Source organism: Diabrotica virgifera, chromosome 1 (genome assembly GCF_917563875.1).
Source record: "Diabrotica virgifera virgifera chromosome 1, PGI_DIABVI_V3a".
Classification (NCBI taxonomy): domain Eukaryota; kingdom Metazoa; phylum Arthropoda; class Insecta; order Coleoptera; family Chrysomelidae; genus Diabrotica; species Diabrotica virgifera.
This window is the reverse complement of record NC_065443.1, coordinates 22,022,219-22,047,266: the sequence shown is the minus strand read 5'-3', so window position 1 is coordinate 22,047,266 and position 25,048 is coordinate 22,022,219. Positions and strand designations below refer to the sequence as shown.

Genomic DNA, 25,048 nt, shown 5'->3' with positions numbered 1-25,048 from the left:
GGCAGCTACAAAAGTGGTCCGTTTGAATAGGTTTTGCGACTAGTGGAGGCCACTAGCAGTGAGGATCGGCGACTGTGGCTGGCCACAGTCGATCGACTGGGGTTTAACGTCCACTACACATAAGAACCCACGGCCAATCATCGGAAACTGCTTTGTGGATCCACAGAGAGGTCCGTCTGTTTTTGCCCTTACTCCGACGACAGGTTCCGCTGTATATAATTTGCACAGCATCATCAGGTCCCGGTAACAGTATACTAAATGATGCTGATACAATACATTTTCTTGTATGTTGTTGAGTATTTTTGTGATTATTGCTATTGATTCGTTGTCCATTCTGGCTGGAATATTCTTGATCCATCATTCACCTCATAACATGTGTTATCCCTTTGGCCTTAAAATAGTTCTCTAGGTATTCTGGGACACATAACTATTAAGGTACACGTAAGTTGCACATACATCATTAAACGAAAGTCTAAGAAATGACAAGACGCACAAAACCGTGGAGAGTGGCGAAATGTCCAGCATTGGACGGAAAAGCTTGCATGATGATGATGATAAAGATGCACATAAATTATTATAAAAATAAAAAAAGAATACTTAAAATTTTTTTATTGTTAAAATCTAGTATATATTTTATTTTTACAAGTACATGTTGCCAAACAACTGTTTCTTCTTTCTATTCCTTCTCGAGTGTTACGGGTATAACACAACCATGCTGGAAATGTCTTATAGAGTTGCTTACAATTTGACCACTGATCTGCAGCATAACAAGCATTAGTACACAGTTTCTTTTGACAGTTTTTCTTGCACAGGCCACATGGTTTTCCTCTTACATACGGCCTTCCCATACGATGTGGATAATTTCCGCTAAAAGAGACGAAATACTACATGAAGAATACGTTTGACTCTTATTTTATTAATCGCATGATATTTTCAAAGCATACAAGAAAATAGTAACGATATTTAGATTTTAATAAGAGCTATCAAGTGTAAATGATTACTGCCTTAATGGCGGATGAGGGGGGGCAGGGTTTGGTTTGAAATCGATATATAAAGCACATTTTTGTGAATTTTTTCGAAGCTATGGTAGAATTATTTTATGTTTAACTTTAATAAACATATTAAGTACAATTAAAAGAATATTAAAAAAAAATCAATCCAAAATATTGAAAAATAAACCATTGGTAAAAAATTTTGACGGGCAGCTCATAAAAAAATGGATTTTGCGGTGGACATCAGAACTTGTCACTGGATCATACGAAACAAAAAATTCAAAAAGATTTAATTAGCTTATTAGTTTTACGAGATAATATAACGTCGAGTTTTTTTTATTTTTAATGATTTTTGAATTTTTCGTATCACTCCGAAGTCAAAAATACGAAATTTTTGGTAAAAGTTTTGTAAAAATCAAGAGATTTATTATTGTTGAACAAAAAATAAGCAGAAAATGAAAAATATCTCGACGTTGTTACCTCATGAAATGAATAAAGAAAATATCTGCAAAATTTCAGGTAGATCGGTCAAGTAGTTTTTCAGTTACAATGTCCACCGCATTTGAAAAAACAGTTTTGAGAAAAATGCGTTTTGACAACTGCATCTTCATCTTCTTATTTGTCTGCCAAATCGTAAAGTGATGCACATTGGAATATGTTTTTGAATCGCGGAGTAATCTACAAAAGAGAAGTCGAACAGTTGTTTAACGTTTCTCACTACGCTCAAGCGTGCTGGCGTGAAGCCGCGGCAAAGTGAGTCCAAGGTAGGGATATTCAACACGCAGTATCTCTGGTAATTTTACTCCGATCAATCTGAAATTTTCAGAGAGTATTCTTGAAAGTATTCGCTTTTATTTGAAATAATAAAAAAAGTTAAATATTTCAAACCCCTCTTCATAAAACAACTAATGTGTTATTCATATAAGTGTTAAGTTAATCAGATGCTTCTTACTGAAGAAGAATACTTTATTTTAGCTAAGATAATAGGAACTCAGTGTATTTTTTGAGATATCTAAACTGCGCGTCATAGAAAACGGGCACCCTAAAAAATGGGTCATTTCTGATGTGGCGTATCTCCTAAACCTGTTGTCCGATTTAAGTGATTTTTTGAATATGTTATAGCCCTATTCTTTGTCAATATCCGTGTATTAATATTTTTGCAAAACAGGTAAATTTTCATTGTATACCGGGTGTACGAATCAAACTGTGTTTTTTTCTCAAAGTTCGCAACACCCTGTGGCTTATTCTAGCATTTATAAAATACTGAAATTAAAACCCAACTATAGCCTCAGGTTTTCTTAACATTATGTTTTTTTATTCATTCGTTTATGATGGATAATACAAAAGTTATGTACTTTAACAACTAGGCATGCTCTTTATCAGTACAGGGTGTTTCTAAAGAAGTACGACAAACTTTAAGGGGTAATTCTGCATGAAAACATAATGACCGGTTGCTTTATAAACATATGTCCGCAAATGCTTCGTTTCCGACATACAGGATGTTGAATTTTTTCTTAAAAACTGACGATTTATTTATTGCCCTAAAACCAGTTGAGATATGCAAATGAAATTTGGTGGGTTTTAAGACGTAATTTTTGAACATTTTTTGATATACAATTAAGAATTTTTTATTCACCATTGGCGTACATACGAATAATATGATCGGTAATATTACCCGTATGCGCTCCAATAGTGAATATAAAATTCTTAGTTGAATGTCAAAAAATGCCCAATAACCATCTCTTAAAACCTACCAAATTTCATTTGCATATCTCAACCGGTTTTAAAGCAATAAATAAATCATCAGTTTGTAAGAAAAAATTTAACATCCCGTATCTCGGAAACGAAGCTTTTGCGGATATATGATTATAAAGCAAACTGTCATTATTTTTTATGCAGAATTACCCCTTAAAGTTTGTCGAACTTATTTAGTCCCTGAAACACTTTAGACTTATAACACCCTATACTGATGAAGAACATGGCTAGTTGTTAAAGTACATAACTTTTGTATTATCCAACATAAGCGAATGAATCAAAAAACACAATGTTAAGAAAACCTGAGGCTATAGTTGAATTTTAATTTCAGTATTTTATAAATGCTAGAATAATCCACAGGGTGTTGCGAACTTTGAGAAAAAAAACACAGTTTGATTCGTACACCCGGTATACAATGAAAATTTACCTGTTTTGCAAAAATATTAATACAGGGATATTGACAAAGAATAGGGCTATAACATATTCAAAAAATCATTTAAATCGGACAACAGGTTTCGGAGATACACGACATCAAAAATGACCCATTTTTTAGGGTGCCCGTTTTCTATGACGCGCAGTTTATATTGGAAGTATATAAATAATATAAATATAAAAATACTTATTAGTTTTCTCAAGATTCGAAAAAATGAATACAATTAAATAGGATTGGAGCAGAAAGTTTGCGCCTAGCCCCTTAAGAAGTTTATACTTACGTGGGACAATAATTGCACACATAATTATAAAATGTGTCTTTTTTGAAAGCAATAGAATTGGGATGGACCGTACATTTGGCAATACCACAACCAACTTGATGAGTGGCAGCCCAGACCATTTGTGTATAGTGACCAATAATAGTTGCATTGTTTCGCCTGGCAAATTTAAATAGATCTTTTTCCAACCACCAGGATTGAACGGCAAAGAACCTGAAAATTAAAAAAAATTGAATAGGTACTATTATGCCTTCAGCAGATCGACAGCAGAGAACCATACGCGTCCCGATACCTGCGCAACCCGATGCCCTACTCATTTTAATTTCTGCTCCGAGGCAGCCGAGAGCGTAGGTATTTAAGGACACTACCGAACGAGAATAACCATTCTTGCAGCGATCAAGCTCTAGACTCCCTGGCCAGCCAGTATAGTAAACAGGTAGGCCAACATGAGTGATGGAACTCTGTAGTGAGGAGATCCTCAGCTCGTAATTAAACGAAATCCGTGTAGCCGTGAACTGAACAGCTACCGCCAGCTCCGATCTGAGTTGTATTGGTGTCTGTATAATTATTAATATTTTGATTGTGTGAGTGTTTGTGCCTTACACTGGAGTGAAGTGTAAGGAGATATGACTCTGGGCGTAATTGCTTCTTGTATTCCATTAATTACTTTTTCTTTTGATAGTAATAAATACAATTTTATTTTGCAGACATCCATCAAGGGAGCTTTCTCCATCACGGGGCGAAGATAGAATTATATTTTATTTTGTTATTTTTTATTTTGATCTGTATATAAATATCCTGAATATATTTATTTTATGTTTAACCTGTGTATAACCGTTGTACAACTGAGTCTGTTGTCCCGAAAGAACTATCCGCCACAACACAATATAAAAAAGACTGAACACTTGACAATGTACATATATTTTTTTAATTTGTAGCAATATTTGATAGCAAAGAACTCTTGATGAGCAATTATATTTTTTCAAGTAGTACAACTAACTAATGAAACAGTTAATCAAAGATTACTTGGAATAGGACTGAAAGCTTACCGTCCGCATTTGGTGTTACCTTTGCTACCACATCATTAAGGCTTCACCGTTAAAATGGTGCAGAGATTGGATAAATTGGAATGGCCAATGGAATTCTGGCTGTTTCAGTGATGAATCTAAATTTTGTTTGGGTGGCTCTGAGGCACATCAGAGATAGAAGTTTCCTAAGTGAGAGACGAAATATATGCAGCAAGGTAACCAAGTATTATGGTATGGGGTGCAAACAGATCACCTCTAGTGCTCATTAACGGCACTCTGACAACTCGACGATATATTGGTGAAGTACTGCAAGAGGTTTTACATTCATACCTACAAACCATTCCAAATGTGATCTTTCAACAGAATAACGCAAGAACTCATATTGTCCGTGAAACCTAGGAGTTCATACAAGAATCTGGTATACAGACTTTAGACTGGCCATCAAAATTAGCTGATTTGTCAACCATCGAACCTATGTGGGATATGGTACGTCGAAACCTAAATCTATTGCCACGTCCTCCAGCAAACTTGTGAACCTCCTCCAGAAGACCTGTGGCATGCCATAAGAGGAATCTGGGTGAGTATTTCGCAATATGATATAGACCAATTAATTCGATCAATGTCCTATAGAGTATCCCAAGTAGCACCGAACGGGTTTATTAAGTCTTTTAAGGATGCTTTAAAACTGTAGAATAAAACTAAAATTAAAACCAGTTGGTTTTTAAGTAAACCTTAAGGTTGCAATAAAACCGCTTTCAGCATAAAAGGGCCCACACTGAAAGAGGTCAATAAAACCAAAAATAAAAACCTTCTTAAAACTTTGTTTTCTTATGCAACTGGTTTAAAGCTGCTGTGAAGGTGCATTTAAAGCCATGTTAAAAAACACTTTAAGTGCAGGCTGTTTTATAGCAAACTTAAAAAGGTTTTTTAAATGGAGACTTTTAAAGAAAATTTACCATATTAAATGATTCTTTAAACCCATATACGCCAACAAATTTTTACATGTGTTATGATAGGTAGATGTGTAGCCATAAAATAATTAAAATTACTTGGTTATTTCGGACTGTCAATGTAGAAAAACACTTACGCACCCAACTTTATTGATAATGTTAACAAAAATAAGTCTAAATAACTCACGCGCCCTAAAATTTCTGACTTTTGGCGATTAAATAATAATAATAAAACAATTTAAATCCGAAAAATATTAATTTGAAAGAAAAATAATTTTATCTACAATTTTAATGTTTTAATGTTAAAATAAATCGAATTTATGTTTTTAAGTCGCTTATTTATAATTTTTATGTAAGCCTTATATTGTATTCTATCATGGCTTTCAGCATCTCCAGAAAGCAATATGGCCGAAAACCAAATAAAACTATTTAGTCTATCGAGAGATAATTGTTAAGATCAAATGGTTTTATTTTATACCTTTCCAAGGGCATATTATCCTACATAAAAGCAAGGTTGCCTTGGAATTAAAACAGTTTAGTTTTAATGCTGCTGTCAATAATGCACCTCGGTTTTAATGTGAATCTAACCTTAAAATCGAGGTGTCGTAGTGCTGTGTGTATTGTATTCTTTGAAAAATAAGCCGTAATGACCAGTTTGTTTATATTTGTCCTTGCGATTTGCGTAAGTACTTGCGACTTATTTCTTGCATACTAACTGTACTTCCACTTTTTACAACACACTGCACCACTGTTTCGCTCTAACACAAATGGCCGATTATTTTGGACATGAAAGAAGAGGATGTATGAGTTTAGTTTTATTGTTTCTAACAAGAAGCATAGTTTAGTCTTTACGATAACCAAATTGCATGATTCAATTAAGAGCGTTTGGTTTTAATATAGGTAGCCTAATAATTGCTTTTAAGAAAACAACTTTAAAGAAAACTAAAAAAATAGTTTTAAGGCATATGATTTACTGACATAATAGTCTTGAGATCAAGTAGTTTTAATATTAGGTTTTATTAGTCATATTAGGAGAACCTTTAAAACTACAGAAAAACTAAAAGGTCACAAACTAGAATCTAATAAAGCCAGAGAGTCCGGATGTTCTTTATAAAACTGATTAGTTTTAAAGTGAACTTAGAATAAACCATTTTAAAACTACAATAAGACAAATTATCTATTAAGATTAATTAGTCTTATTTGATATTCTTTTTAGATACTTTAAAACTAGTGACAAATGCTTAACAGTTTTAAAGTTCCGACAGTATATCTAGAAGGTAACTTTAAAACCATTACCTTCTTATTTACCACAATAAAACCTTTATAAAACCTTACATAAAACTAAAATGTTTTATTGTGCTACTTGGGTAACTAAGTGTATAGAAAATCAAGGAAGAACCACTCATTAATTTTTTGACGAATGTTATCAAATAATAATAATAATAGAATAACTACAAGCTATCTGGGACCGCACTGTGCTCACAGACCAAACAGTGGCACATAATAAACCAGATCTCGTACTAGCTAATAAATTAACAAGACAACCAACACTAATTGATGTGGCGTTATAGAGATCTGGAAATTCAAATACGAAGACAATGGAGAATGCAAAGTACCCAGACGATACCCATTATTATGTCTACTACTGGAGTCATTCCGAAAAACCTCCTCGAAAGCATAAAAAGCTGGGTCTAAATGAACATATTTACAAGACCATGCAGAAAGCTGTACTATTCGCAACGGCCAGATGTGTACGAAAATTTTTGGGAGATATACCAAGTCACCTAGGGCTCGATAACACGGAAAGAGTCCCACCAGAGCTAAGTCCTTTTGATACCGTAGGTATCTGGGATGAGTCAATTTTCCACTTAGAGGGAGTGTGAGCCGTATGGTATAAAGGCACATGGTATAAAGGCACGTATCCATTATGTTCGTGAGCTTCTTGCGCTCCTTGCAACTGCTCCAATCGATACGGCACGCACTCCTCTATATATAAACCTCCACCGATTGGATCGCTGAGGCGGAGCGCGCACTATTGCACGGCTCGTGCAATACTTCAACACTACTGCAACATGGTTCTTGCCAAACTGATCTGGGAAGAAACCCCCACAGGAAAAAGGCCCTTAGGAAGCCCACGAATGCAGTGGAGAGACAGTATATGGTCAGATTTAAGAACTATGGGGCTACTCACTGATCCAACTGTCATGGACGACCATTCGAGATTGAAGCGAGTTGTGCAGTCAGCCAAGACCCACCCCTGGTAGTAGTGCTACCAGAAGAAGAAGAAGAAGAAGAAGAAGTATACCTATTTAAAAACGATTTGAACATAGACTGAATTGACTTATGGTTGCTAAATCATGTCACCTTACCATGGAACTTTATGGGTAGCAACAAATATGTTCTGTCCACATGGTCCATAATTTTGTACATGCCTTCCTGGTATGGAATCGTGTGTCAAGAATTTACAAGCATCTGCCCATCTCTGCGCCGCTTTCGCTGCTTGATGGTTATATTTCTAAAAAGGAAAAATGCACATAACTTATTTCATGGGAAGGAGTTAGTAATTAACTCACTTTTTTTAGTTCTTAGTTTATTTTACTTATATTTACCATTCTAAGCATATTTGCTGCTGGCGGTTGAACACGAGATCTAAAGAAGTTGTGGTACAATACTATTTTCTTTTGTAAATTGACCCTTCGCGGATCTAGCATTCTAAGGGGAATTAAATCTCCCATTACTTTTGGCTCTAAAAATATTTAATATATCTTATTTTAAACCAAATCTACAATAACTTTTTTAAAATAATACTATTTTAGTATAACAAAATGGTTGTATCAAATATTGCATAGCTTTAACATCGTCCAAAAATACATCCGATTAGTAAAAGCAACAATGGACTCGTCAACAGCAACTGCCAGAATACAAATTGAGCTCACTAACTGTCACTAAGAACTTTTCTATAGGGCTTTTCATCGATTGTCATTTGTTTCGAGCCTCTGTCATATGTTGTATAATCTGTGTATAAATATACATATACACGGATTATACGACATATGACAGAAGCTCGAAATAAATGACTGTCAATGAAAAACCCTATATTTAAAGGACTAATGCAAGTAAATGCGCCGGCACCGACACTATTCCACCTGATTCTCGAATATGTGTTATGACAGTTGAATATAGGAAGAGCTAATCTCAACAAATAAATCATTACAGATTGCCGCCGATGCCTATGACATCAGCATTATGTCTCGCAGAACGCAAGAGGTGGTAGAAATATATTAGCAACTAAAAACAATAGCAAAAGAGGCAGCACTAGAAACGAATATTCAAAAGACAAAAAAAGCTAACACATGCAATAGCTGGGGAAAACAGACGCACATAATTAGAGGACGATATTGAAACTGTAAAGAGTTTCACATATTTGGGAGTTGCTTTCAACACGGATGGAACAGAAGAATCAGAAATTCGAAGGAAAATAGTAAATGGAAACAAAGCTTAGTTTTCATCCGCCCATGTGTTCCGCTCTAAAAACACATTAGGGATCGAAAATTAGGGTCTACAAAAGAATATCAGACCAATAGTATGTTATGGATGCGAGACATGGATGATGACAGAAAACATAAAAGGAAAGCTGGAAATCTTTGACAGAAAAGTCCTAAGGAAGATATTTGGACCAAAAGGCGGGCCACAAAAAAGGTGGGGGGACGAAATGGCAGCGTACAAAGCTTGCTAGGCCTGAGAACCTGCAGAAGATTGGCGCGGGACCGACAAGGTTGAAGGCACAGTTGGGAGAAGGCTAAGGCTCAATATGGACTGTAGCGCCATTGGGGAGAGAGCGATACTGAGAAAATGGTTTGTTGAAAGTACAGATAAAAAATGTGTGTTCTAGTGGTGGGATAAGTACAACATTACATTGGCTTATAGGGCAGTCCTTACAGTAGGGAGCCTGGCATGTACAGAAAAGTGTAAGCGGTGGTTTGGTCAACCTGCACTTTTGTTGCATAGGTGGTGTATTGGTTAAATCGTGGAGGTTACTAAAATACTGAAATGTTGACCTCTCCTGAGGTAAAATGTTCCGCAAGCAAACATGAGCCTTTTAATCGGATTTCCGAGTGAGGACTATTTCATGATAATACCATCACAAATTAGAAAAATCAGGATAGGGTCTTGGAATCTTGGAAGTCTTACAGGTAGGCGTATGGATTTGGTAGATGCATGCACTCAAAAGACTAAGTGGAAAGGACAAGGAACTAAAAATACTAGGTGAAGAATACAAATTGTGATTTGTAAGGGAAAGTAACACAAGTAATGATGTATAGTTGCTGATAGAGAAAGTAAGGATAAAATTTGTAAATGATATATTGATGACAGTGAAATTAAAATTAGTACTTACTTCGATTTGGGTTGTAATTACCGAATTCTGTAGTAGTTTGAATTGCTATGATAATAATTGTTAAACTTAACATCATTGTTGTCTTCATTTTGCCCCTGTAAAGCTATAAAACAAATAACAGTTCTATAGAGATCAACAAATCTTGATGTAGCGTACGAAGAAACATAAAATAACGATAATAATGGGAGATCTCAATGCAACAGTGGGAAAAGGTAAAGTTGAAAACATAATTGGTGGAAAACAACATCTCCACATGATTTTTTAAATAAAAGTTGTGAAGGTGGAGTGATATAATTAATCGATTAATATTAATTAAATATCCGACTCTTACTTTTTACAATTAAATAACGGGAGGGGTTTGATATATTGTTTCAAATCAATGGCTTGCTTTCTTAAAATTCCTGCGCATATATTTTTGAAGTTAAACTAACGGAATTAGGTACCTATGAAAGAAATTTAAAAAAATGTTTTCAACATTAACATACCTTCCAGACGAATAACAAACTCCTGCTTTATTGCTCTTGTTTTCATACACTTCAATCACATAGTCAAATAATATTTTACAGAATTTTTATAAATCCGATAAAAAACATTAATCAGATAATATTAGTACCTTCGTATTTTTTCTTATCTGCTGTTTGTAACATTCTTACAGATAAGTACGACAGTGTCATCCTTCAGAATTTGCAACTGCTGTTTATATGCTCTGTGCTACCAACCTATATCAATTTATATGATAATAAAATGCAATAGAATGGTCATTTATTTTGGAATTGACTAATTAAACTATGATTGCTCTGATTAGGGTTAGTCACAGAATTACATTGTATTGTATGCTAAAAAGTTATGATCATAAAGTATTTTTTATTTATATCTCTATCAAACTATTTTTCTATGTTGTCTTAATATACAGGACGCCCATGATCGTTTTCAATATTAGAAAACTGAAGTAGAGCTGGTCAACACAAACTCATATGATGAGATTCTCTAAGCAGATATATCTAAAACTGAAACATGAGTTGGAGATTCTGTAACCACTGCAAATTGTATTCAGAAATTCTGCCTTCCATTACCCACCTCTATGCATACAGGAGAGTTATACACCATCTTCCAAGCACTAAAATGCTACCTAACCAGACTAAAGCCAAAAACACTGCAATATGTACAGATTCGATGTTCTCCATCGACTCTGAGTCGATTAAAAATATATTCCGAACATCCATTAGTTCATGTCATGTTATGAAGCAAACAGTCTCACGTCTTCTGGAACAAGCATAACATTAATCTGGATTCCTTCACATGTTGGTATTTTACATGAAACTGCCGATACTGCTGTAAAGTAAGCAATGACAACCAAATCTGATATCAAATCCGTTCAACTTTTTCTTCTCGTAGCACTACAACCTGGGGTATAACTCGCTTTCATCTCAAACGGTCGTCAATGATAGTTGGGTCAGTGGGTAGCCCCAATGTTGTTAAACCTGACCATATATTGTCTCTTTATCGAATTCGTGGGCGTCCTTAGGGCCTTCTTCCTGTGGGGGCTTCCTCAACTACTATCAGATATACTTAAAACCGCTTTTTAGATCTCAAGTCAGAAAGTCAATGGAAGAGACCAATCTTGAAGCTACACAAAACAAAGCATCGAAACTTTGTCAGCTACCTAACTTAAGTAGAAGAGATAAATTAATCGTCCGCAAGCTAAGAATTGATCACACATGCCTGACACAATAAAAACACCTCCAATAAACTAAATAAAAAAAATCCTCCACGTATATATTAAGAAAATTGTTTTGACACTTTGATTATTTAAATAGTAGACATACCTTTTTTAATTTAATATTTAAAGCCACATATTGTAATGTATATTACGCATAACTACTAAACAACTAAAATGAATATTAAGAAGGGACATCCTTTATTTAGACATTCAGTTTGAATGCAAATTTTTATAGTACTCTCATGGATAAAAACATTTGGGAGGCACCTATTAGTCTGGAGATCTTTCTAACAGACAGATACATGAATAATTTATGAATTATCAATAATGATTATATGCACCGGTAAAGCAAATCGAACCGTTTGTTTGCGTTATTTTCTATTTTAGCAGCACCAGTCTAAATTTTATATATGGGCAGGTTATATGAGAAAATACTGAAAGAAAAACTGGAAAAATCTATCTCAAATCGGAAATATTCAGGCAGGATTTACGGAAAGAAGGTCCTGCATGGATCACATAGGTATATACACTCCATCAATTAACTGAGAAAAAATGACTAAAAATAGACCGGTACCCATGATATTCATTTATGTAAAACAGGCGTATGACACAGTCCCTAGAAAATAACTATGGAAAACCATGTAGGAAATCGGGATAACTCGGAGGTTAATAGAAGCATTAAAAACCTACGCAACAATAACAAGCTAAGAGTTAAAATCGGCAAGTTACGAATCTCCGACGCTGTTGAAGGTATTCTAGAACAAATATTAAATCCATATAAAAGGAAATGTGAAGGTATGGAAGATATGGACACACCAATCCAAGACGACTTCTCGTACACATTATTTTGTGTAGATGTTTTGCAGATGCAACATGTCAAAATTATGAGAAAAATAAATATCTACCTTAGTAGATAGTGTAATGACTTAAGGAGTAGAGAATTGGGTAATAAACAACCGTACAAGTCCAAAATTAAGTCCGAGGTCTTTTCAAACCTAGATTGGCCATAAACGCTGGAAGGTAAATTATTAGTTGACTCAGGTGTACAAAAAGTATAGCTGTTTCGGCTCCTACCTAAAACAGGTTGGTAAGAAGGTGACTAACGTGTATGGACATTGCCAAGATGGATTTGAACATTTTAACGAGCATGCTCAATTTTGCACGAGGGTTGGATGAGAGAACTAGATGAGAAATAATAGAACTTCGTGAATAAGTACTTTATATAATAACTAGACCAATTAAAGATAGATTCTGGTAATATGGGGAGAGGTGGAATAAAACAGTGAGAATATTGTAGGTGTATGAGAGTAAAAGCGCAGTTACGCCAGTTGATCTGGACATTTGACTTGGGAGGGAAAATTGGCCTTAGGGGGTGGGCGGAACTTCCAATGAAGCACCAACCGAAAGACATAAAAAAGTGAAACCCAAATTACATAAAATACATAAAATAACTTATATACATCAAGTTCCCTTAATTTTCTTAACTAGCGGGTTTATTGGAGAATTTGTCCGTCTGTGGTTTAAGTTTATATTATATATTTTTATATTCCAACAATTTTTTTTTTGATCCGCCACTGAGTGACGGAGTAGGATAGTAGAGTAGTTGCCGTGGAGAACTGAAGGAAAAGAAACAGAAGAAATTCATAATCAGGACTAAATACATGAAGTAGAATCTGTAGAAGAATGAAAAGAAGACCTGAAAAACAAGTAGAAGAAATCCTGGAACCTAAAAACCAACAATTATTTATAATAATAACAGATGCTAAGACATTTAATTTAAGACAATTAATTTAAGATTAAACTCATGCAAAGACAAGGTAGTACCTACAGCTAATAACCGAGAAACAAAAAATTATAGGTAAATGGAGAGAATACTCTAAACACTAACAACTATACTCAACAAAGTAAAACTCAACTCCTCATAGATCAGTTGGGGGTAGATTGAGTAGGCCATCACCTGCCATTGCCGGTCCCAAGCCTGGATAAAGGAAGAGGAAGTCTTCAGACCAGGTTAGCACCCTAAAGACAAGCAATGAAAGAAATTGTATACGTTAAAGGCATAGAGATTAACACATGGATAGATTGCTTGAAAAGACTGTATTCAGAAGACCAATCGACACCAGTAGAACCGGAAACTGTTGAGTATGTCTGGATCCTGTTAGAGACAGTGCTAGTGTCAAGCTGGATGGAACAGTGGAGAAGCGAGAATAGCTTGATTAAAATAATAATTTATTAAGTGTATAATAATTAAAAAAAAATGGTTTAGAGCTTATCTAAAACACAGTGGAAGTGTATTTAAAGTTTTTTTATGTGATCTTGATGTGATTTATTTATGTCGTTTAAAATTCATTACTTAGTACAGTAACTAAATGTTACTATTAAATTATTAAATTCACTTCGTTAAAAATTACACAGCAAATCTCGAATATTTTATACAACATACATGAATTTCTTAAACTTACCAAGATTATTACTTTGTTGTAAGTTATTGAGTTAACAAGTAATGAAGATGCTAAATCACAAATTAATGGTTTGTATAAAGTAGGTCTTCACTTAACACAAATAAAACGACAATGATTTAAATCGAAGCGTCTGAGACTCGCGCGGCTAATTAATTATGCCACCCGGCAATAACGCATCTCTAAATAGTCCATGTTGTTAGACCGCTCCCGGATGAAAAAAATTTCTGATTCGGTTTCTTTGCTCATTACTCATTACTGTTCAAATAGTCCATTCTTTCACGGATTTTGCTCTAAATTTTAAAGAACCGCTTGGATTGACATGAAATTTGGCATACGTATAGCTCACATGTCAAAGAAAAAAAGTGATATTGTGCCGATGTGTGCTTTTGTCCTGAGGGTGATTTTCACCCCCTCTTAAGGGTGAAAAAATATATGTCCAAAATAAATCAGGAAATGGGTAAACTGACTAATTTTAAGTAACTTTTGTTCTATAGAGCTTTTTCGCCAAGTCAACACTTTTCGAGTTATTTGCGAGTGAATATTTTCTTTTTTCAACAAAATAACCACATTTTTAGAAGTTTTTTCGCAAATAACTCAAAAACTAAGTATTTTGTCGAAAAAACCGTTCTTAGCAAAAATATAGCCTATGAAAAAAGTAAAAAAAAAATGGTGTACGCGTTAGGTCTCTGGATCTCGTAGAACCAGAGTTATAGCCAATGAAAAATAGATTCATATTCACCAAATTTCAAATAGAATATTTCGATTTAAAATATCCAAAAAATTAAGCACTTTTTGGGGAAAACCCATTATAACTTTTTTAAAGTGTTTAAAAAAAGCTTTATTTCCGTTTTTTACAAAAAGTTTCTAGCATTAAATTTAAGCAAGTTACGCTCAAAATAAGTTGGTCCCTTTTGTTTTTGCAAAAAAAAATCGGGTAGACCACCCCTTAATTAGCAATTTAAATGAAATTAATCGTTACCGCTCCACAAATTGTTTTACTTATGTTGTGTTTATATGATCTGTAAGTTTCATCGATTCAAAGAGCTTATTTTTGAAAAAATTTGGTTTCAAAAATTGTTAGAGATACCAAGAATCTCGAAAAACAAAAAAAAGTCAGATTTGCTTTTCTGAATATCATGTATTTTTTTGTTTTTCTGTTAGACAAAAATTGAATAAGATTTGGTGTTTCTAAATTTGCATACATTCGTGATCAGTAACTCGTTCAACCCCTTTTAACTACAGCCCTTTCAATAATAAGGACTTTGAACCGATGAAACTTACAGATCATATAAACAATATATACACGAGTCAAGAAACTTGTGAAGTCGTAACGATTAAGTTCATTTAAGATAATAATTAGGGGGTGATTTTCTCGATTTTTTAACAAAACCAAAAGGGACTAACTTTATTTTGAGCGTAACTTAATTTTGATGCTAGAAATTTTTTTTATAAAACAAAAATGAAGGTTTTTTTAAACACTTTAAATAAGTTGTAATGAGTTTTCCCCGAAATGTGCTTCATTTTTGGTTATTTCACCTTAAAGTATTCCATTTGGAATTTGACGAATATGAACCTATTTTTCATTAGCTACAACTCTGCTTCTACTAGGTGTAGAGACGTGATGTATATACCATTTTTTTAAATTTTTTACAGGCTATATTTTTGCTAAGAATGTTTTTTCGACAAAATACTTACTATTTGAGTTATTTGCGAAAAACCGTCTAAAAGCGTGGATATTTTGTTGAAAAAATGAACAAATTCACTGCCAAATAACTCGAAAAGTATTGACTTAGTGAAAAAACTCTATGGGACAAAAGTTTTCAAATTAGCCAGTTTATCCATTTCCTGACTTTCTTTGGAAGAATATTTTTTCACCCCCAAGAGGGGGTGAAAACCACCCCCAGGGCAAAAGCACGTATTGGCACCATATCACTTTTTTTCTTTGACTTGTTAGCTATGTGTATGCCAAATTTCATGTCAATCCAAGCGGTTCTTTAAAATTTAGAGGTTTTGCAATATTTTACCGTTAAAAAACGGACTAAAATATGTCCCCTTAAAACAAATCTGGGTGTCGGCCGAAATGCTGGGCAGGAATAGTTTAAACAATAATTATTTTTAAACAAATTCAAAGTAGGTATATTATATAACAGCGGTTTATAGTGTCCTGCGCCTTCCGGTTCCTATTTTCCAGCCGCGTCGATGTGTCCAATATTCTGGTCGTAAAACTCTCTCAGAAGATGCTTCCTCGATTCCACTTATCCAGGTAGTTTTCGGCCTGCCCCTTTTCCTTCTTTCCGGGTGTTACCATTTCAATATCAGCTTTGGGAGTCGATGTTCCTATATTCTTTGTACATGGCCATACCAACAAAGTTGTTTTTATTGGACTTCTTCTATTATGTTTGTTTTTCTATTCATAATATCTCGTACTCGTTCATTCGTTATATGTGAGACTCTGGAGATGCAGGCCGATCTTCGCCAGAAGTCCATTTCCAGTGCGAGCAACTTCTGTTCTGTTCGCTTATTCAGTTGCTAGGTTTCACATCCATATATAGTACCACGCTTTTAAAGATGCTATTATATAGCTGTGTTTTCTTTTCTTTTAATATGGTTTTTAGTGGGTTCCAAAAGTAGTGAGTTCAAAGCTCCTATTACTTTCTTTCCTTTCATAATTCTTTCCTCTATCTCGAGTTCTGTCCTTTCACTTTGTTGGATTCTCATTCCAAGGTATACATAATCAGAGCTTATTGGCTCGATAACCATATCATCTTCTAGTTGCAACTCATTTTCTGTCCTCCTATACACATATATTTGGTTTTCTCTGTATTAACTTATAGGCCCCATTTTTTGTATTCTCGAAACAGCCGGTTTGTCATAAATCTTAGATCATCTTATTTGTGGGCAATCACCACCTGATCTTCAGTAAAATGCAGTGTGTATAGCGTTGAGTTGTCGTTTAATTGTATCCCCATTCCAGAACATGATTTCTGTCACTAATTCAAGACCTCATTTATATAGATTTTAAAGAGTGTTGGCGATAAGCTGTATCCCTATCGTAGTTCCTTATTCACCATAAAGTTATCGAATAATCTGTTGTTGATTTTTATGTTTGCTTGGATGTTGTTATAGAATTTTTGCACTGCTTTTATTATAGTGTAGGAAACAGAGGTTGAACCTTGCAAAATGGACACAAGTCCGGTTTTATTTTTTTCTGGCATATCAAGGGGTGCTTATTATCAGTCTAACTTTTTCTGAAAAAATTTCGCCCCGGAACCCCCCTTTTCACCCCTTTAAAGGGGGTAATTTATGGTTTTTGCAGAACGTAGCCCTTCCTGTACCTTTTACAAAAAATTTCTTTTATAGAAATATGAAGAGGACTATATTTTCTACGATTTATTTCCAACAGCATCTCTCTATCATCCACCGTTTAGCAAGGGTGGCGCCCCAAAGTTGACAAGTTTTTAAAAAAGATGTTTTTAGAAAAAATATATTTTCGCTAACTGTAACGGAAATTAAAAAGAAATGCTACGGAGATTATTCACAAATATATGATTGATTTTTTCGTATAGGTTTCACTTAAGGGTAATTGCCCTTTTTTTAATTACAGGGTGTTACATTTTAAAAAAACCCTTTTTATACCATCTGAACCGTTTATGCTAGAGTAAAAAGACTTTCAGCGATTACCCATGTACTGGTGTTATTTACAAATTTGTATAATACACCCCCATTTTTTCCCCGGAACCACCCAAAAAAGAAGAAGAATTAATAAATAAAGTGATTTTCTTGGAATCCTTCACACACAATGCCCTTCATTAATATGCTTCATATATCATTTTGTGAAAGTTATTATTACCCATGCATGGACACTAAACGCGATTTCCTAGTGCAACCCTTGTAGCCAAAAACAATAAATAAAATGGGGGGTTAAAATTTTTTTTTGTTTTTTGCTTTTTGATCCATATGGGCATATGCTTCATCAATAGTGCTTTTCAAAAATATATATGGTTATTGCAACATCCCTGCGCAAACCACCCCTATCCTTGAAAATATACTGCAGAAACTACCCCTATACCTTATCCAGCATGTTTTTACGATTTTCTCATTACCTATTCATTTTTTTTAAACAAAACTTATACAAGGTTAAAGACCACTATTTACTCTAAAAATTAGGTCCTATTCATTTTTTTCGTTTAAGCAACCGTTACGGCACAGTGGCGCCGTAAACCTCATATATGCTTTGATGGGCTCCAGTTTTTGTTTATTTTTTCGTCACCTGTTTGTTTTATTGATAAAGTACTTATGTAAAATAAAACAACACAGTGTAACCTACAAATCATGACCTATGCACATTTTACATTCTTTGCTCCCCAAAGCTACAGTGGTGGCCCAAAATAAATTTTTTCATATTTTCGCCACCTACACGCATTTTATTGCGTTAATGCTACCTTAATAGCACAATATTCACCCCTAAGTGGTCGCTAAGCAGTGGCGGATCCAGGGAGGGGTGATGGGGGCGATCACCCCCACCCCTCTCAAACCAAGTGATATTATATTTGAAGATTATAAAAATATTCATTTTTTTTATAGAAATACTTATATAATATTAATATTATTTTTATAAGAATGACTTTTTATGCTTTAGCGACAGTAGCGGATCCAGCATCATTAAGAGGGGGGTGCCAATTGGTTAAATTTCTATAAAAATAAATGAATATTTTTATAATCTTTGAATATGACTTGGTTTGAGAGGGGGGGGGGAGGTGTTCACCCCCATCACCCCTCCCTGGATCCGCCACTGCGTAGCGACCACCTAAGGGTAAATGTTGTGCTGTTAAGGTAGCATTAATGCAATAAAATGCATGTAGGTGGCGAAAATATGCAAAAATTTATTTTGGGCCACCACTGTGGCTTTGGGGAGCAAAGAATGTAAAATGTGCATAAGTCATAATTTGTAGGTTACACTGTGTTGTTTTATTTTGCATAAGCACTTTATCAATAAAACGAACAGATGACGAAAAAAAAAAACAAAAACTGGAGCCCGCCAAAGCATATATGAGGTTTACGGCGCCACTGTGCCGTAACCGTTGCTTATACGAAAAAATGAATAGGACATAATTTTTAGAGTAAATAGTGGTCTTTAACCTTGTATAAGTTTTGTTTAAAAAAAATGAATAGGTAATGAGAAAATCGTAAAAACATGCTGGATAAGGTATAGGGGTAGTTTCTGCAGTACATTTTCAAGGATAGGGGTGGTTTTCGCAGAGATGTTGCAATAACCATATATATTTTTGAAAAGCACTATTGATGAAGCATATGCCCATATGGATCAAAAAGCAAAAAACAAAAAAAAATTTCAACCCCCCATTTTATTTATTTTTTTTTTGCTTAAGGGGTTGCACTAGGAAATTGCTTTTGGTGTCCATGCATGGGTAATAATAACGTCCATAAAATGATGTATGAAGCATATTAATAAAGTGCATTGTGTGTGAAGGACTCCAAGAAAATCAATTTATTTATTAATTCTTCTTTTTTTTGGGGTGGTTCCGGGGAAAAAATGGGGGTGCATTATACAAATTTGTAAATAGCACCAGTACATGGGTAATCGCTGAAAGTCTTTTTACTCTAGCATAAACGGTTCAGATGGTATAAAAAGAGGTTTTTTAAAATGTAACACCCTGTAATTAAAAAAAGGGCAATTATCCTTAAGCAAAACCTATACCAAAAAATCAGTCAATTATTTGTGAATAATTGCCGCAGGATTTCTTCTTAATTTTCGTTACAGTTAGGGAAAAATATATTGTTTTTAAAAACATCTTTTTTAAAAACTTGTTAACTTTAGGGCGCCACCCACGCTAAACGGTGGATGATAGAGAGATGGTGTTGGAAATAAATCGTAGAAAATATAGTCCTCTTCATATTTCTATAAAAGAAATTTTTTGTAAAAGTTACAGGAAGGACTACGTTCCGCAATATCCACAAATTACCCCCTTTAAAGGGGTGAAAAGGGAGGTTCAGGGGCGAAATTTTTTCAGAAAAAGTTAGTGTTATAATAAGCACCCCTTGATATACCAGAAAAAAAATAAAACCGGACTTGTGTCCATTTTGCAAGGTTCAACCTTTGTTTCCTACACTATTAAAGTTATATTAATACTGGATTTTTCCAGGACTTGCTATAATTTACAAAGTAGTACGGTATCATATGCCTTAGTTAAATCGACGAATAGTAGATGTATTTCTTTGTCTCTGGCTACTTTTTTTCGTTGAGTTGGTTGAGCGTGAAGATGTGGTCGATGCAGGGTCTTCCTGCTCGGAATCATGCTTGTTGTTAGATCTCTAAAGGTGCATATTCATTTTCTATTAGAGTTTTTAAAGTTTTTCCATATAATCTGCTAAAGGTGCTGGTTGCAGTAATACAGCTATAGTTCTTGCAGTCTTCCTTGTTACCCTTTTTGTGTATTGGGATTATCCATCCTGTTTTCCAATTTTCTGGTGTAGAAATCCTGTTTTTTCTGTTTTACAAATTCAAAGTATCCACCTTTTTTGTGCCGGAAAATATTTTTTCAGGTTTTTGGGTCATTCTAAACAAAAAACAACTGTTTAATTTTTTACAAAAGTTGATAGTTTTAGAGCTATAAGCAATTTAAAATCTGAAAAATGCGAAAATACGCATTTTTGAGGTTTGAAAACTTATAAATTCATAAATTATTATTTTTGAAGTTGTAAGTGCCCAAATTGAAGTTTAAACATTCAGTTTCAAAGTTATGACGAGTAATGAGAGCTTATTTAAATTTAAACCGTTGTTTTTTCATTTTTAATAATGCGCGTCTACTCGGCATTAAGCCGCCGCGCTTCGCACTATATGGTGAGTCTCTGTTGCTTTTATATGTACATAATATTATTCGTAGGTACTTATGCGAAAAATTCCCAACAAATACTTGACATGTATTAAAAGGACCCCGCAGAAACCTTATGGGAGATGGCTCTCTGTCAAATGTTCTGAAACTTTGGGTTCTGGTAGTCCTTGATGTGTAGAACAAAAGTTTGAGTTGGAATAAATTTATTTTCTCGAGAATGATCGACTCTGAAGATAAATTACAAATAAGATCGATTTTTATTTTTAAAGTATAATTTTTTGGCATATATATCACACTAGTGACGTCATCCATCTGGGCGTGATGACGCAATCGATGATTTTTTTAAATAAGAATAGGGGACGTGTGAAAGCTTATTTGAAAGGTTATTAAATTCTCTATTCAATAATATAAATATTTACAATTTAAAATATTATTCATACAGAGTGCCCAAAAAATTTTTTGAACTAAATTAATTGAGGCAAAAAGAAGAATGTATATAATTTATTTAATCGAAATAGATTTTACTGTTGTCCGAAACCAGAAAATTTATTTATTTGATAACTATTGTTTTTCGCTTAAATTCAATATTAAAGCTGCCACCTGCCACCCACCTGCCTCTTAGCAGTTTAAGCAAAAGGGGTCGTGTGATAGCTCATTTGAAAGATTATTTAATTCTCTATTCAGTAATATAAACATTAACATAATTATTTATACAGGGCGCCTAATTTTTTTTTTGAATTAAATTAATTGAGACAAAAAGAAGAATGTATATAATTTATTTAATTCGAAATACATTTTACTGCTGTCAGAAAACAGAAAAAATGTTAGTTTGATTAATAAACATTGTTTTTCGCTTAAATTAAATGTTCAAACTGCTAAGAGGCAGGTGGGTGGTAGCTTTAATATTGAATTTAAGCGAAAAACAATATTTATTTATCAAATAAACATTTTTCCTGTTTTCGGACAACAGTAAAATGTATTTCGATTTAAATAAAATATATACATTCTTCTTTTTGTCACCCTGTATATTATATGTATATGTTAATGTTTATACTATTGAATAGAAAATGGAATATCCTTTCAAATGAGCTATCACACGACACCTATTCTTATTAAAAAAAAACATCGATTGCGCCATCACGCCCAGATGGATGACGTCACTAGTATGATATATATGCCAAAAAATTATAATTTAAAAATAAAAATCGACCTGATTTCAGAGCAAAGTTTCAGAGCATTTGACAGAGAGCCAATTCCCATAAGGTTTCTGCGGGGTCCTTTTCAGAGTCAGAAAAATGACAACAGACAAAAACTTCAAAAATATTTTCCAGACCAAAAGTAGGTGATATTTTGAATTTGTTTAAAAAAATTGTTTAATTTCTGCCCGAAATTTTCGCCCGGCACCTTTCTGATTTGTTTAAACGGGACAATTTTTAACACGAATCCACAAAGACACTTTTTCATACGAGAGTGCCGAGAGTGGCCTCACAACATGGACCAAAATTGAGGATTCATTTGCATTCTTAAACGTTTGACATGCAAGACAATTTTTATGTCTTATTTATAAAATTACAATTATTGGAACTGTACAGCTGCGTGAGCTTTTTAACAATTTAACTGGAACCTGAAAAGACTTATTTCAGAGAATAAAAATTATTCAACTGGTTTCTTTTCACGTTATGTCTAAGGTAACAAAAATGTGCAATGGAATTTTTTTGCATGATTTAAGTAACTTATTTTAAAAAATAAATTAAAATCTTAAGGTGAAAATAGGAAATCATATAGAACTCCAGGGTTTATAAAAGAACAAGTAATTGAGATAGTGCTGGCTAAAACTGTGAATTTGAGCCATCTAGTTACGTATACCGATTTTGAACTTTGAGATTACATTTTCTCCTACCTAATTTTTGATTGGAATTTTGCTATTTTTGGTAATTTTTACTCGTAATATCGATAGTTTTTATTTTAATAATATATGTTATGAGTTATGAGTATTTTAAAGATATGAAAATTGGTGTGGAGAAAGAGGACAAAAATAAAAAGGTGATGGTTCAAAAATTTTGATTATATTGTTTATATCTTTGCCGTAAATGTCGGTCAACTTTGACCGGTTGTGTCTCAGGAACCACTCATCACAATTAAACGTTTTTCTTAAAAAAAAAACGTCTTGCCGCTTTTATTCCAATACCGTTTTCATGATTTAATTAAATTTAATATTTACCGAGATATTCTTTATAAGCCAAAAAATTGGTTATAATTTTAAAATATTCCTAAGGCCGCTTAAATAGGCCAATGTCAATTCTGTAAAGTACATTGGATAGGTATAATGCCTTTTTATACAAAAGTCATAGTTATTCTTATGTATCATAATTATTATGGTTCTTATAGCGATAGTAAATTGTTAATTAACAATTCGATTGTTGCTAAACTGTTCATTCAATTTCCATCGGCTTCTGGAATTATAATCTATACGAAAAGAGCTTTTATATTACTAAGTTATTTAATTATTGATAATAAATTACTTATCTTTAATTTTAGTTGCAAATTAAAGATTTTTTTGGAAAAACCAGCATTTTCCGGAAAAAATTTTCGTCGAAGTAAATCGGGAAAAACACGTCTCTATGCAGAATTTAATTACGGTGAATTTTTATTTGAGTGTTTTTGGTTTAAAGTTAAAATCTTTGGAGTTGTAGAGCAAAAATGGAAAAAACACGATTTTTGGGCGTCATTTTGTTTATAAAAAAAGTAGCACACTATATGTGGACTTTGCATACCTATGATATTAATATATACAATCATAAGATTTGATTCCAGCAATAAAATTGTTGGTAAATAACTTTTCCTTGTATTTTGCTAATTAGCCCAGAGTAAAAGTATATAATTCTGTGGAGGTTTTACACAGGGGCGTCATTTGAAATTTTTATTGAGGTGGGGCAAGCATTATATATACAATACATTATACCGGGTGTCCACTTATATTTCCCCCCATTTTAACTGCCTATAACTTCTAAACGGCTCAAGATAGAAATATGCGGTTTTCGCTGAAATGTTTTATTTAAGCAAAAGTTTTGTCTGAATGGATTAAATTTTTTATATCGGTTTCAAATACGAAAACAAAAATGGCGGATTTTTGAAAAAAACGTTGTTGACTTTTTTTTAATGGAACATCCAGTATATTTTTCTGTAAATTGAAAGAAAGGTCATTCAACTATCCAGCGATATAAAGTTTTTCAAAATCGGTTGTCAACTCACTGAGTAATTAATTTTTAAAATGAGAGGTGCAACGTGGATATCACATACCTAAATAACATGACTAATCAAATTGATATTATGTTATGTGATTTCCACATTGCATCTCTCATTTTAAAAATTAATTGCTCAGTCATTTGACAACCGATTTTAAAATTTTTTATATCGCTGGATAGGTAAATGACCATTTTTTCAAGTTACAGAAAAGTATACTGGGTGTTTTAATAAAAAAAGTCAACAACGTTTTTTTTAAATCCGCCATTTTTTATTTAAAAGCGTTATAAAAAATGGTCATTTACCTAAAAACTTCAAAAAACCTTTATTTACCTATCCAGCGATATAAAATTTTTTAAAATCGTTTGTAAAATGAGTGAGCAATTAATTTTCAAAATGAGAGATGCAATGTGGAAATCACATAAATTGATAATATGTTATGTTATATCCATGTTGCACCTCTCACTTTAAAAATTAATTACTCAGTGATTTGACAACCGATTTTGAAAAACTTTATATCGCTGGATAGGTGAATGACATTTATTTCAATTTACAAAAAAATATACTGGGTGTTCCATTAAAAAAAAATCAACAAAGTTTTTTCAAAAATCCGCCATTTTTGTTTTCGTATTTGAAACCGATATAAAAAGTTCAATCCATTCAGACAAAACTTTTACTAAAATAAAACATTTCAGCGAAAACCGCTTATTTCTATCTTGAGCCGTTTAGAAGTTATAGGCAGTTAAAATGGGGGAAAATATAAGTGGACACCCGGTATATAATGTAATGATGCAAATTGATGTATTTTTTTGTAAATTTCAGTCATTTTTAGGGTCAGGACCCTATCAAATGACGCCCCTGGTTTTACATAACAGGAATATGTATTGGCGGTTGTACATAAGTAAAATGTTCTGAACTTTGTACTTCAAACAGAAAACGTA

The 25,048-nt window shown here is 33.5% G+C and overlaps 1 protein-coding gene across 3 annotated transcripts; it reads right to left on the bottom strand.

Annotated features, from left to right (window-relative positions):
- Positions 1–592: 592 nt before the first annotated feature.
- LOC114324468 (serotriflin-like) lies at positions 593–14,140 on the bottom strand. 3 transcript variants are annotated; one of them, XM_028272332.2, is made up of 6 exons: positions 14,014–14,140; positions 9,832–9,934; positions 8,045–8,181; positions 7,805–7,950; positions 3,461–3,670; positions 593–867 (listed from the first exon to the last, which is right to left on the bottom strand). In XM_028272332.2, exons 2-6 carry the CDS (start codon positions 9,917–9,919, stop codon positions 615–617), a joined length of 834 nt encoding a protein of 277 aa, XP_028128133.1. In that variant the 5' UTR covers positions 9,920–9,934; positions 14,014–14,140; the 3' UTR covers positions 593–614. The 3 variants fall into 3 exon arrangements, with proteins under 3 accessions (XP_028128133.1, XP_028128135.1, XP_028128136.1); XM_028272334.2 differs by lacking the exon at positions 14,014–14,140 and adding an exon at positions 10,317–10,482; XM_028272335.1 differs by lacking the exons at positions 9,832–9,934; positions 14,014–14,140 and adding an exon at positions 10,317–10,491.
- Positions 14,141–25,048: the final 10,908 nt, after the last annotated feature.

Coding starts and splice junctions, on each gene's coding strand:
- LOC114324468 (XM_028272332.2), bottom strand. CDS start 9,919: ATGAAGACAACAATGATGTTAAGTTTAACAATTATTATCATAGCAATT. Junction 3,671..7,804: donor GCTACCCATAAAGTTCCATG/GTAAGGTGACAT, acceptor TTTAATTTTCAG/GTTCTTTGCCGTTCAATCCT. Junction 868..3,460: donor GTGTGCAATTATTGTCCCAC/GTAAGTATAAAC, acceptor CGTCTCTTTTAG/CGGAAATTATCCACATCGTA.